Source organism: Chenopodium quinoa, unplaced genomic scaffold (genome assembly GCF_001683475.1).
Source record: "Chenopodium quinoa cultivar QQ74 unplaced genomic scaffold, ASM168347v1, whole genome shotgun sequence".
Classification (NCBI taxonomy): domain Eukaryota; kingdom Viridiplantae; phylum Streptophyta; class Magnoliopsida; order Caryophyllales; family Amaranthaceae; genus Chenopodium; species Chenopodium quinoa.
The window spans coordinates 4,906,371-4,919,028 of NW_018742616.1; the positions used below are offsets into that span (position 1 = coordinate 4,906,371).

General features: G+C 30.2%; 1 protein-coding gene across 1 annotated transcript; it reads left to right on the forward strand.

Moving 5' to 3' along the window:
• Positions 1 to 5,021: 5,021 nt before the first annotated feature.
• LOC110721359 (probable BOI-related E3 ubiquitin-protein ligase 2) lies at positions 5,022 to 7,239 on the forward strand. Its single transcript, XM_021900495.1, has 2 exons — positions 5,022 to 5,812; positions 6,366 to 7,239. Exons 1-2 carry the CDS (start codon positions 5,519 to 5,521, stop codon positions 6,915 to 6,917), a joined length of 846 nt encoding a protein of 281 aa, XP_021756187.1. The 5' UTR covers positions 5,022 to 5,518; the 3' UTR covers positions 6,918 to 7,239.
• The last annotated feature ends 5,419 nt before the right edge of the window (positions 7,240 to 12,658 follow it).

Sequence of the window (12,658 nt, forward strand, 5' to 3'; positions counted from 1 at the left end):
TAAAAAGGAGAAGAAAAGGGAGAGAGAGAAAGAGAAGGGACATGGGAGATAGCGAGAGAGGAGCGTGGATAAAAGGATGTGTCGAGAGAGAAAAAGCCAAGTTAGTGAAGGGCCGGGAATGACAGAGGGGGTTGAGAGAGAGAAAAGGGCCAAGGGATAGAGAGCAAACTAGGAGAGGGGAGGAAGGGGCACACCGAGAGAGGAGAGAGGTCAGGAGAGTGAGAAAGAAAGAGGGGTTAGGAGAGAGAGAGAAAGAAAGAGGGGTAGGGAGAGAGATAGAAAGTGAGAAAAAGGGTTCAGGTTTACGTGAGGAGCCGGAAGAAAAGAAAGAGATAGAAAGAGGAGTTACGAGAACAAGCGAGTGAAAAAAGAGGGCCATAAGAGAGCGATAAGGGTCGAAAGAGAAAAAAAATAGAGTAATAAAGGAAAAAGGGGGATGGGAGAGAGAGATGGGTTGGGAGAGAGAGAAGGCCCGGGAGAGAAAGAGATAAAGAGGCGGATAGAGAGAAGCTAAGAAAACAAAAGGGGATTGGGGAGAGAGGGGGGGAGGGGTTGGGGGGAAAGGGAGCAAGTCTAATCTATAATTTTCAAAGCCTTTTAGAGGATGGAATAGGGAAAAGAAGAATTAGAAAGAATGAAAGAGACTAAGAAAAAGAGTATGGGGCCATAGGCTAATAAAGGAATGAATGAGTGATATGGGTATAAGTTTGATCTATAATTTTCAGAGCCATAAAAAAAAGTGTGTGTGGGGAGATAGAGAGAGAGGGGGAGGGGGAGGGAGGGAGAAGGGGGGATTTAGGGCAACAGAGGAAGGAAGAGGTGAGAAACAATCCAAGAGACCACTTTGAGTGTTTAATTGTGGAAGAGACTTAGAAGCTATGGAGGAGTAAAATGGAGAAAAAAAAAATTGAGAACATGAAATAAATAAGGTAAAATGGCGATGGGTTTGAAGGAAGGAGAAAAGGATGAAAAAATCAATAGAGAATCATCTTTAGTAGTAATCAAGGAGTAGGTAAACAATACTTTTCAAAAGGATTTTACATAATTTTGTAAAATCATATAAGTAAAGTATTAAAATGTAAAGGAAGAAGGAAAAAGGTGAGACCAAATTGTACCCACCAAATTATCCATATATTGGGGAGTCAAGAGAGGGCATGCCAGGAGAAGAGAAGGCATACTAGGAAAGGAATTTGTGAGAGGTGAACAAGTGATAATTTTCAAAGCAAGAGCAGGTAGACAAGGTCAAGGGAAGATAAACAGAGAAAGAGAGGAGAGGCTTGGGACAATAAAGGAAGGATTAGGTGAGAACAAACCACGTTAAGAGACCATTCTTAGTGCTTAATTGTAGAAGAGTACAACGGCTACAAAAGAAGGAGAAAGAGATAAAGAGAACTTTAATTAGAAGAATATTTTTTGGAATGTAATCAAAGATTAGATAAATAGTACTTTTGAAAAGATTCTAAAATTTAATAAACCATATAAGTTAAGTGTAAAACATGTAGAGGAAGATGGAAAAAAAACCGTGCTAAACTAGGATGGTTGGGGAACATCGAAACCTTATTAGAGGAGAGCAAGTAGGAATTGTGGAGTGAGGATGAAAGTTGAACGCAAGTTAAGATTATCTAAATAAATTTTGCAATATTATAAAGTAGAGAGGGAGGGAGATAAGGATGAAACAAAGGAGAGAGAAAGAGAGATATGGTCACTTAATTGCTAATCTTGATTGCTTAAAAATTAATATTAATGTGATACTTTGTATATAAAGTCAAATTGATTAATAACACATTTAAAACTTAAGGTAAAATCGTGATAAAGGGGGAGAAGGAATAGGATACATAGAGGAAAAGGAGACGGAGAGAGCCGAGGGAGAGAGAGAGAGAGAGAGATAAAGGAGGAGGGGGAGAAGGAGAGAAAGGGAGATATATATATATATATATATATATATATATATATATATATATATATATATATATATATATAAAGGAGGAGGGGGAGAAGGAGAGAAAGGGAGAGAGAGAGAGAAAAAAAGGATAGGACATGTGAGATAGCGAGAGAGGGGCAAGGAAAGAGGGATACGTCGAGTGAGAAGGAGCGAAGTTAGAAGAGGGTCTAGAAAGAGAAAAGGGGGCCAAGTGAAAGAAAAGAGGCAAGGGATAAAGGGCAGGTTAGGAGGGAAGAAGAGAAGAGAGGAGAGGCTAGGAGAAGGCATGTCAGGAGAAAAGAGGGGTCATGAGAGAGAAAACGAAAGAGTGACCAGGAAAGAGATAGACAGTGGAGTTGGAAGAAGAGAAAAAGTGAAAGAAGAGTTAAGAGAAAAAGATAGTGAAATAAAAAGAGAATTAGAAAGATGACCACGGAAGAGAGATAAGAGTTGAAATAGAAAGAAATAGAACAATAAAAGGAAATAGGGGATGGAGGGGAGAAAGATAAATAGATAGATAGAGTGATAAAGAGATAGATAGGTTGGGAGAGAGAGAAGGCTCAGGAGAGAAGAAGGGAGAGGGAGGCCGAAAGAAAGAGGGAAATAGAGAGAAGCTGGGAAAAATAAAGAGACCTTGGGAGAGAGGGAGGGAAGGAGGGTCGAGGGGGAAGGAGCAAGTGTTAGCTATAATTTTACAATCTATTATATTTTCATTTACAAAAATTAAAATTATGAGAAATTCAAAGAATTTACAAGATATTTTACCCCTAAAACCTTTTTAAAATATTTGCAATCTATTTTATTTTCTTTTTCCAAAAAGTGAAGTTACAAAATATCCGAAGAAATGTACTATCTCTCGGTTAACACTAGATAATCATAGCTAGAAATATTTAACATTTTTGCATCGAGAAAGAGAGGGAGTTAGGAGAGAGATTGCCGAGAAAGAGGAGAGGTCTAAGAGAGAGAGAAATAGGCTAAGGGAGAGAGGGATCAGGAGAGGGAGAAAGGGCAAGTCTAAATAGAAAGAGGGCAGGCTAGAAGAGGAGAGAGCATTCTGGGAAAGGAGAAGGGTTGGGACTCGGGAGAGAAAGAGAGTGATAGGTTAGGGGACTGGGGAGAGGAGTCCGAGAAGAGAAAGGGAGAAATAGAGGTTGGAAAAAAAAAATGAGATAGAAAGCGGAAGAGAGAGAGAAGAAAGGGGCAAGAGAGAAAGACAACGGTCAAAAGAGAAAAAAATAGAGAAATAGAGAGAGAGGGGGAAAGGGAGAGGGAGAGAGAAAGGGTCTGAGAAAGAGAAAAATAAAGTGGTATAGGGATAGATGGGTTGGGGAAGAGAAGATAGATTTTAGAGCAACAGATGATGGAAGAGGTGAGAAGCATTTCAAGAGACCATTCTTAACGTATATAACTAATGCTTTGTGTTCAATTTTGTATTTTATTACTGAACTAATGCAATTACCTTTGAGTGCAAATGTGGAATTTTTCCCTTTTTTCCCCTTCTATAATATAATGGGGAATTCATTAGCGTATATACTGGGAAAATCGTGAGGGGCTTCTAACTTATTAGGAAAGAGAAAGAGGTAGATGTAGAACTCTTTAGAGGATCATCTTTAGTATGTAAAAAAGGATTAGGTACTTTTCAAAAATATTCTCAATATTATTGTAAAACTATATAAGTCAAGTGCTAAAATGTAAAGGAAGATGGAATATTGTGAGGAGGGAACTGAAAAGAGGGGAGTGACAATTATGGATTAACTTTGTAAATTTTACTATATCATTAAATAAGGAAGGAGGAAGGGAGCAAAGGATGATCATTATTTTCAATTATGGATTAACTTTGTAAATTATGTTGTATCAACTTTTACGTACCAGCTTTTGATGATCATCTTTTTCATAACGAATAGTAAACGTTCTTTCATGGCTATCCATAATGACAAGCTTAGAAAAATTCAATCTATACCTTCAGCATACAACAAACTTGTCTCTTATATATATATATATATATAATTATAAAAACCTAATAATTAAAGAAAAAATATGTCAAATCTCATTCACCTATTAATTTTGTGTGTGTGTGTTTGTTTTTCTTTTTCTTTTTTTTTTCCCACTTTTTGGCTTGATTTTAATTTTTTGAGATTGTTTCCATCACTATTTTCCCATTTTTTGATTGATTTTAATTTGTTGAGAATTCCATCACTAATTTTTTGGGAAGTTTAATTGAAGGAATTATCAAGACCGTAATTATAAATTTTAAAATTAAAGGTTTTTACTTAGAAATTCAAAATTGAAGGTTTTTTTTTTATATTCAAAAACAATAAAAAAATATTTGAAGTCTTTTTTTGAGAGAATCCAAAATTTAAGTCTTTATCTTGAGAAAAGGTTGGTTTTGCACGACGTCAACATTACAATTAAAATAATTAATAATATCAACTGAGATATTAGCGTTAGCATTACAATTTTAAAAATTAATAATATCAACTGAGATATTCAATCTCAAAATTAAATAGGTTGTTTTGAACGTCAACATTATAAATAAATCAGAATGAGATTTTCAAAATGGGTAGATTTGTAAACCTTAGAAACCCCGAAATAAAATTACCTAAATTTGAGTTGTCAAAGGTAATGTAAGATCATAATATATCTCAAACACATAATGTAAAATCATAAAAACTTAAGATAATTATGTAAAAAATATGTCAACTCCCATTCACCTAAAATAATTTTTCTTTCTAATAATAATGGTTTGTTTTTCTTTGTCCCAATCATAAATGCAACGGGTCACCTAAAGCAACAAATTAGGAAGAAAAAGATTTCCGACACACGGTTTAAAAAAAAAAAAAAAGATTTCCAACACACTAATTGAAAAGGCCAATTTCCACCAAAAAAAATAAATGAAAAAGCCAAATAAAAAAAAATTTAAAAAAAAAAGAAAAAAAAAGAAAGAAGAAAAATCAAAGTCTTTGCAATTTGTAAATCAAATCGTCAACATTTCCCAATGACCAACTGACAAGTAAAAATCCAAAACATTTTTCTTCCTTTAATTTATTTTCCCTTAAAATAAATAATTTTCTCTCTCTGAAAATTCTCTCTCTAAAATCTGAAAATGTCCTTTTCGCACCTCAAATAAATCAAAACTTGACCTACTGCCTTTCCTCTATGACTGATTGACTGTCACAATATCTGCATGTGTACGTCGTCGTCGTCTTATTTTCTCTCTCCTCCTTTTTTTACTTTTTATTTTTACTAATTTAATTTACCCATCAAAACAACGTTAAAATCTGATCGATTTCTTTCTTTTCTAATTTAATATTTTTTTCCTTTCTGTCAGCATTTTTATTTACATTATTATTATTATTATATTATTATTACTCCCTATAATCCTTCCTTATCTGCTTCACTTTTGCCTTATAAAAGAACACCAAAAATATTAGTCATGAAATCTTTGCTCTTTGCTCCCCCTCCTCTTCTTCCTCTCATATCATAACCTACCCCCGCAATATCATTGCTTTGGCGGAACTTGATTTGATTTTATAAAACCTCTCCGTAAAAAAAACTAAACCACCCACATCTCTCTAATCTCATTTTTTTTCTTATAGAATGGCGGTTGAGACTGAATTTTTCTCAGAAAATCTGGGTTTTTCTCAAAGTAATATGATACCAACATTTCCCAATCTCTCTAATCCTATTCAAAATCACCGACGGCTACCTCAAACGCAACCGCAGCGATACCGTTTCGAGCCCGGAATGGGAATGGGGTATAACAACGTTGGTAATAATCAAGGAATTGGTTCTTCTTCTACTGCAACAACTGCTGTTTCTGAGAATTCTTTGCCTTTTTCTGCTTTGCTTGATAAACATAAGCGTGAAATTGATCTTTATCTCCATGCCCAGGTACGCCATTGTTAATTTGTTGTTCGTAAACTATTGTATCAGACGGTCTAAACTTTAACGTAACGATTTATTGTTTTATAAGAATTACCTACCTAAAAAAAAGGTTCGATGACATTTTTTCCAAGCTTGTTTTGAATATTTGCATGATTTGTGTTACTGGGAGTAAAAATAGAAGAGACTTTTATGATATGATTTATAAATAATTTGTGTTTAATAACCATCTGTTAAATTATTTTTATGTTATATTTATGGCGTGGCGTGTGTAAAAAACTACCAATAATAAATTTATAACCCACGTTTGTTTTTTAATAACTTGTGTTTAATAATCTTGTTTTATATTTTTCTTAAAAAAAAAATCATGTTTTTTTTTTTTGAGGGAAAAAAAAAAAAATCATGTTTAATATAACAACCTGTTATATTTTATACGTGTAATTTCAGAATTTATGCCATATTTCCATTTTTTGGGTTTATTATGAATTATTTTATAAATTTTTCTAAGAAAAAAAATAGTGAAATTATGTAAATCTCTTAAATTTTTTGTAATGTGAAATAGGGAGAAAGACTGAAGCAAGCATTACACCAACAAAAAAGGCAGCAAATGCAGTATCTTATAAACACCTTTGAGTCAAGAACAATGTCAATAATGAAAGAAAAAGATGAAAAACTTGAAAAATTAAGGGGGAAAACAAAGATGCTAGAAGAATTCTTGAAAAAATCAGAACAAGAAACAGAGATGTGGCAGAGTATTGCAAGGGAGAAACAAGAAATGGTGATTGAACTAAACAATATGCTCTTTGTAATCCAGCAAAACCTCGCCTTTTCGACACCGCCTCGAAACGACATTGTTAATGGTAATCATGGTGTTGAAGATGATGCAGAGAGTGTCAATGAATGTGAAGCTATTGACAAGAATGATATAGCTATTCAAGAAAATCATCAAGAAGTAAATAGAAAGATGGTTTGCAAATGGTGTAATAGTGGAAAATTGTGTGTTGTATTTCTGCCCTGTAAACATCTTTGTTGCTGCAGAAACTGTGAGTCTGTTCTTGGGTTGTGTCCTGTTTGTTACTCTGCTAAACAGGATAGTGTGGAAGTATTCTTCTAAAAAAATCCAAAAAAAAAAGAAATAAAAAATTTAAATAAATAAGTAATTAGTGTTTTTTTTTTTAGACTTAAAATTAGGAGTAGGTTTAATTTAGTAGTGGTTGTATTTTGTTTGTACAAAAAAGGACAGCCCCAAATTTTGTTTGTCTTTGTTCTTTTTAGGGGCCATTTTAGTTTTGGTGGATGTGGAAATGAAATGATGGTGATGACTGATGTAAACTTTTGTGAAACTGTTGCATTGACGGAGAAAAAGTTTTTCTTAGTACTTGTATTGGAATTTTGTGTCCTCTTTTCCATAAATTTTGATTTTTGGTTGGGGGGGGGGGGGGGTGCTTGGGGTTGATAATTCATGTGCCCGTCCTCGATTTATGTTATAGGTTCGTTGTGATTCCTGTCGTCTTCTGAGCGCTAACTTACATATGACGTATCTATTCATTATTCGGCATGAAAGGAAAATAAAAATTTGACTTCAATTAATACTTGTAGTAATCGCAAGCATGATTGTTAGACTGACGTGTGTGCAACAAATTAAAGAGTTGAATCTTATGACTTATGCACTTGTTACTGCAATCCAAATTCTTAACTTGTAACTCGTATAAATGTTCTCTTTTATATATATTTTATTTAGTACTCTATATAACTTTAATTAAGCTTATATAATTCCAACTTTTTTTTTGGGGTAATAAAAAGTTAGCCATATATAGGGCTCATGATCATTCTTCTATTCTCCCTTAAGAGCTCCAAGTTTTCTTTGCTATAAGAACACAATTTGGTAGGTAGTGAGAAACTAGCCTTGGGAAGGAGGCACACTAGACACTACTCTTTGATTGCAACGTATCATGATACTCTTGCTCTTTGGAAGTGTTCATAACGTGTAGCAACAACATTTACACAAATTGAATTGGTTTACCTTCCTTATACAAAGTATTTGTTTTCATACGATTACATGCATTGTACAACTTCATATATGCTTTTTAAAGAGATTTCTATATAGGTACAAGTGTTATTTTAGAATATTTGGATCTTGCAATTTTTTTACCTAAAAGCCAATTCACACTAAGAGAGAAGATCCTATAGTAACTATCTTAAAACGGAGAATGATAAATATGCAACAATAATGATTGAATGTAAATATGATTTGGATTTATTTCTAGCAAAATTTAAACTTAATTTTTATTTCGCTCAAAAAGTTCACACAATAATTTAGCCAAAAATAATTTATGGATTAGTAAAATTATTTAATACTCTTTCATGTTTTATATTTTTGCACCACCCGGTCTTCCTCTATACTATAAGTTCGGCTCACTATTTATGTGGACAAAATACAAATAATTTTCATCGTATTTTTTGATTTATACAAAGAAATATATTTCATATGTGGAATATTGTTACATTCATCCTACTGTAATTTTTCAAAATATAAACTTTTTCAATTTTTTATATATACATGCATAGAAGAAGATTTTAATAATGGTCAAAGATGTGCATTGAAATTGTGCTAAAGGCGACGCAAATTAGGAACTTTCGAAAACAAATGAAATACATATAATATAATTATTACTTTAAAATATTTTCTTTTCAAGAAAATAGGAAAGAAAATAAAATCTAATAAAAGCTAATGAGGCTACAAAGTTTATTTTACAACTAAACAAAGTTTTAATAAGTGAGAAAAAATTAGTATAATGCCCTCTAAGTTAGTGAAGACAATAATATAGCTTAATTTGTTTGAATTAACATATTATTTATCAACTTTTTAAAATCTAATATCATATCATATCACTAATAAATAAAGTCGGTCTCGCAGTCAGGACACGAGACCACGACACTTGGCATTTCAGTTTTTTGCCAAGTGTCGAGCCAGGTAGGCAACAAATAGGAATTATTTTGACACATATGATGCTAAGTAAGCGGATTTTGGATAGATTTTCAAAGATAAAAATGTTGTATAGAATTTTATTATCGATATACTTCTAATATGTCATATATACAGAATTAATCTTAAGTTTTAATAAATATCCTATAACTCGTTTCTATTTCCATCATAAAATTCATTTTAAAAAGTTCTTTATAACAAGATCCATTTATAATGTATTTAGTTTATTTAAAATATAATAGACCATCAGTAAAAATAAGTTTTAATTAGTAAAATAATTTAGTTTGGTAAAAATATTTTTAGTAAAAATAATTTAAGTTCAATAAAAATAATTTCAAGTCAATAATAAAATAAATATCTATTTACAAACAAAATTATATAAATATAAGTAACATGATATCGTATAAATATCAAGCATCATTAATATGACCGTGTTTAACATTCAACCCAAAAAGTTTATCCTAAAATTTTATCAAGCTTCTGGGCATCGCCCGGGAACAAAACTAGATGCCCAGAACAAAACTAGTATGTATATATATATATATATATATATATATATATATATATATATATATATATATATATATATAAAGTAGGCATTTTTCGAGAGCATTTGACGCACCACATAAGCAAAGGTATTATTTTGACCAATTAAAAATTAGATTTGTATTTTATTTTAAAATTAAAAAATTCACTCGCCACCCAAGCAAAAGTGACAAATGAGATTTAAGAAATTTGCCACGTAGGTAAAAACAACAAATAGTAATTTATTAGGATTTAACTATTTAAAAAACTATTTTTTTAAGAACTAAAAATTATCTTTAGATATTAAAATTATCTTTACTTATGATTAAACTCCAAGTGTCGAGCCACGTAAGGAAGAGAATTATGGATAGATTTTTTAAGATAAAAATGTTATATAGAGTTTTATTATTGATATACTTCTAATATTTCATATATACAAAATTAATCATAACTTTTAATAAATATCCTATAACTCAGTTCTAATTCCATAACAAAATTTGTTTTAAAAAGTTCTTTAAAATAAGATCCATTTTTAATATATTTAATTTATTTTTAAAAATAAATAAAAATAAGTTTTAATTGGTAAAAATAATTTTAGTTTGGTATAAATTAAATACTTGAGTTCAGTCAAAATAATCAAAGTTCAATAAAAATAATTTCAAGTCCATAATAACATAGATATCTATTTACAAACAAAACTATAAAAAGTACAATTATTATATAAATAAGCGATATGATATTGTATGTCTCAACATATCTAGCATTATCAAAAGGGGTTATAAGACCAATTTTAACATTCAAACCAAAAAATTTATCAACAATTTGGGCATCGTCCGGGCACAAAACTAGTATATAAATAAAATAGACATTTTTTGAAGCATTTTGTGCGCCACATAAGCAAAAGATTTATTTCAAAAAAAAAACGCCACGTATGCAAATTTAATGAATTTTCATATAATTTATTTTACATGCCACGTAAGTTAAAAAAAATCTACAAATAGTGATTTAGCATTTAAATTATGTTTTAGAAAATCTTCTTTTTACATTAAAATTTTAATCCTAATATCCATTAGATGAGATAACATATACAAGAACATTATTTTGACCAATGAAAAAAAATTAAATTTTATATTAGTATTAAAAAAATAAATTGTCATATAAACAAAACTAATGAATAAAATTTTACAGTGTAATTTCAAGTGCTAGGTAAAATACTATGATTTAGGATTTAAAATTTTTAAAAATATAAATGTTTATATGTTTTAACATTAAATATAAAGCGCGTATTGTGTGTGGTTGGCCACACCATGAGCCTATATATAACACTGATGAACGAATAAGATTTGAGAGTTTAATATTATGTGCCACGTAGGTAAAGAAAATACGAATAGTGATTTAGATTTAGGATTATTTAAATTATATAAAAACAAAAACAAAAAAAATCACGTCAAAAATTTTTATCCTAAAATTCGACAAATAATATAACATATAAAAAGGCATTATTTTGACCAATGAAAAAAAAATTATTTAAAACTTGAAAAAATCAATCGCACGCAAGCAAAATAAACGAATGAGATTTGAGAGTTTAATATAATGTGTCACATTGGTAAAAAAAATAAAAAAAAAAAAAAAAACTACATGATTTATGATTTAAATTATTTTTAAAAATATTTTTTAAAATTAAATATTTTATTATAATATATGACGAATAAGATATCATACCTAAAATTTAGTTATTAATTTAAAATTCAATTTTCACACGACTAACATCGAATAAGGTCGCAATATAATAAAAATTATTTTTAACAAGCAATAATTAATCAATCAAAATTTTATACAAAAATTATCTTTCGTGAGGTTTATTTAAAAAAAATGTGCATTGCAGGGGCTTACATCCAGTGTAAATAATAAGAAAGAAAACAACACTCTAATGTATTGGCTCTAAGTCTGTTGGTTTATTTTAATTGTACTAATTTTATCTTATTTCGAAAAAATAAGTTCAAATAAAATAAATATTAAATATTCAAAGAAAATATAAGTTCAGATATAATAAGGCAAGATCATAAAAAATGAACTAAAAAAAATAAGTCCGGATAAGTTTAGATAAAATGAAATAAGTTTATGTAATGTAAAATTAAATAAACTCATACAAAAGGTTTGTTTTGTTCACCTTATTTTCACTTATTTCAAGTCTAATAAGTTCAAATAAGTTAAGTTTAGTTTAGTTCAGTTTAGAAAAAATAAGTTCTGATAAGGGTTGTCCAAGTTCAAATTACAACTAAATTAAGTTTTAAAGTCTAATAAGTTCAGATAAATAAAAATCAGGTGAATAGAACACACTCTAATTCCAACAAAATCATATGAATCAAACAAAACCTTATTCGAACTTAGTTTGTTGGGACTAATGCAAACTTATTTTAGGGACTTATTTGGTACATTAAATTTTGCCAAACATAAATTAATTTAACTAATTTAGAGGTTTGACTCTATAAATCCACCATATGATTGCTCGGTAAAGAGTCAATTAAATGACTTTTACTAAACATTAAAAAAAAAAATACTTAATACAAACAACTACTCCTAATACAATAATGAATACCAACTCGTCAAACATATAATGCAACTAGTTAGTTAATTAAATCAATTCTTAGTAACTAACTGCTAGCTAATTATCAATTGGACCTTAATTTTAAGATAGAAGAGAACATAATCCATTAATCCACCTTATAATATTTTACATGCACCACCAAAAAGAAAGGAACCTTTCTGAATCAACTTTGTGTCACATTGTATTGGAATTGAGGATGAGAGAAAGAAAAGATTAGGCAGCCTGCATTCCTCCTTTAAATTCTTTAAATCTTTAGTCTGACATTGGCCTTAAACAGTGTACTGGCAACTACGCCATTACACGACTGAAGAGATTTGAAAAGGATGGGACCTTATTATTATTATTATTACTATCAACAAAAAAGAAACGTACATTAATACTTTATCATAGTTGGAGTATTTTTAAATGCTTAATATAGTAGCATACTACTGTAGTAGTTCGTTTTAAACATCACCTTTTTAAGCTTTTCATCTCTTTTTTTGGTATCTGTTGCATAAATCTAGCTTAACCTATGTGAAAATAGGATCAAATTTAGACTCTTCAGAAATACTTAAAAAGTGTAAAATAATGAGTTGCAGAAAAGACTGAAAGTGGACATTTAGATGGATGAGTAGGTAAGTAGGGTTATATGGACTAGACCATAACATTGCAGCTTAGTCTAATTATGGTGTCCACTGTTTCCTGTTTACACTCTTTTGCCTCATCCATTATGTTGCTTATAACATGTACAGTGTAT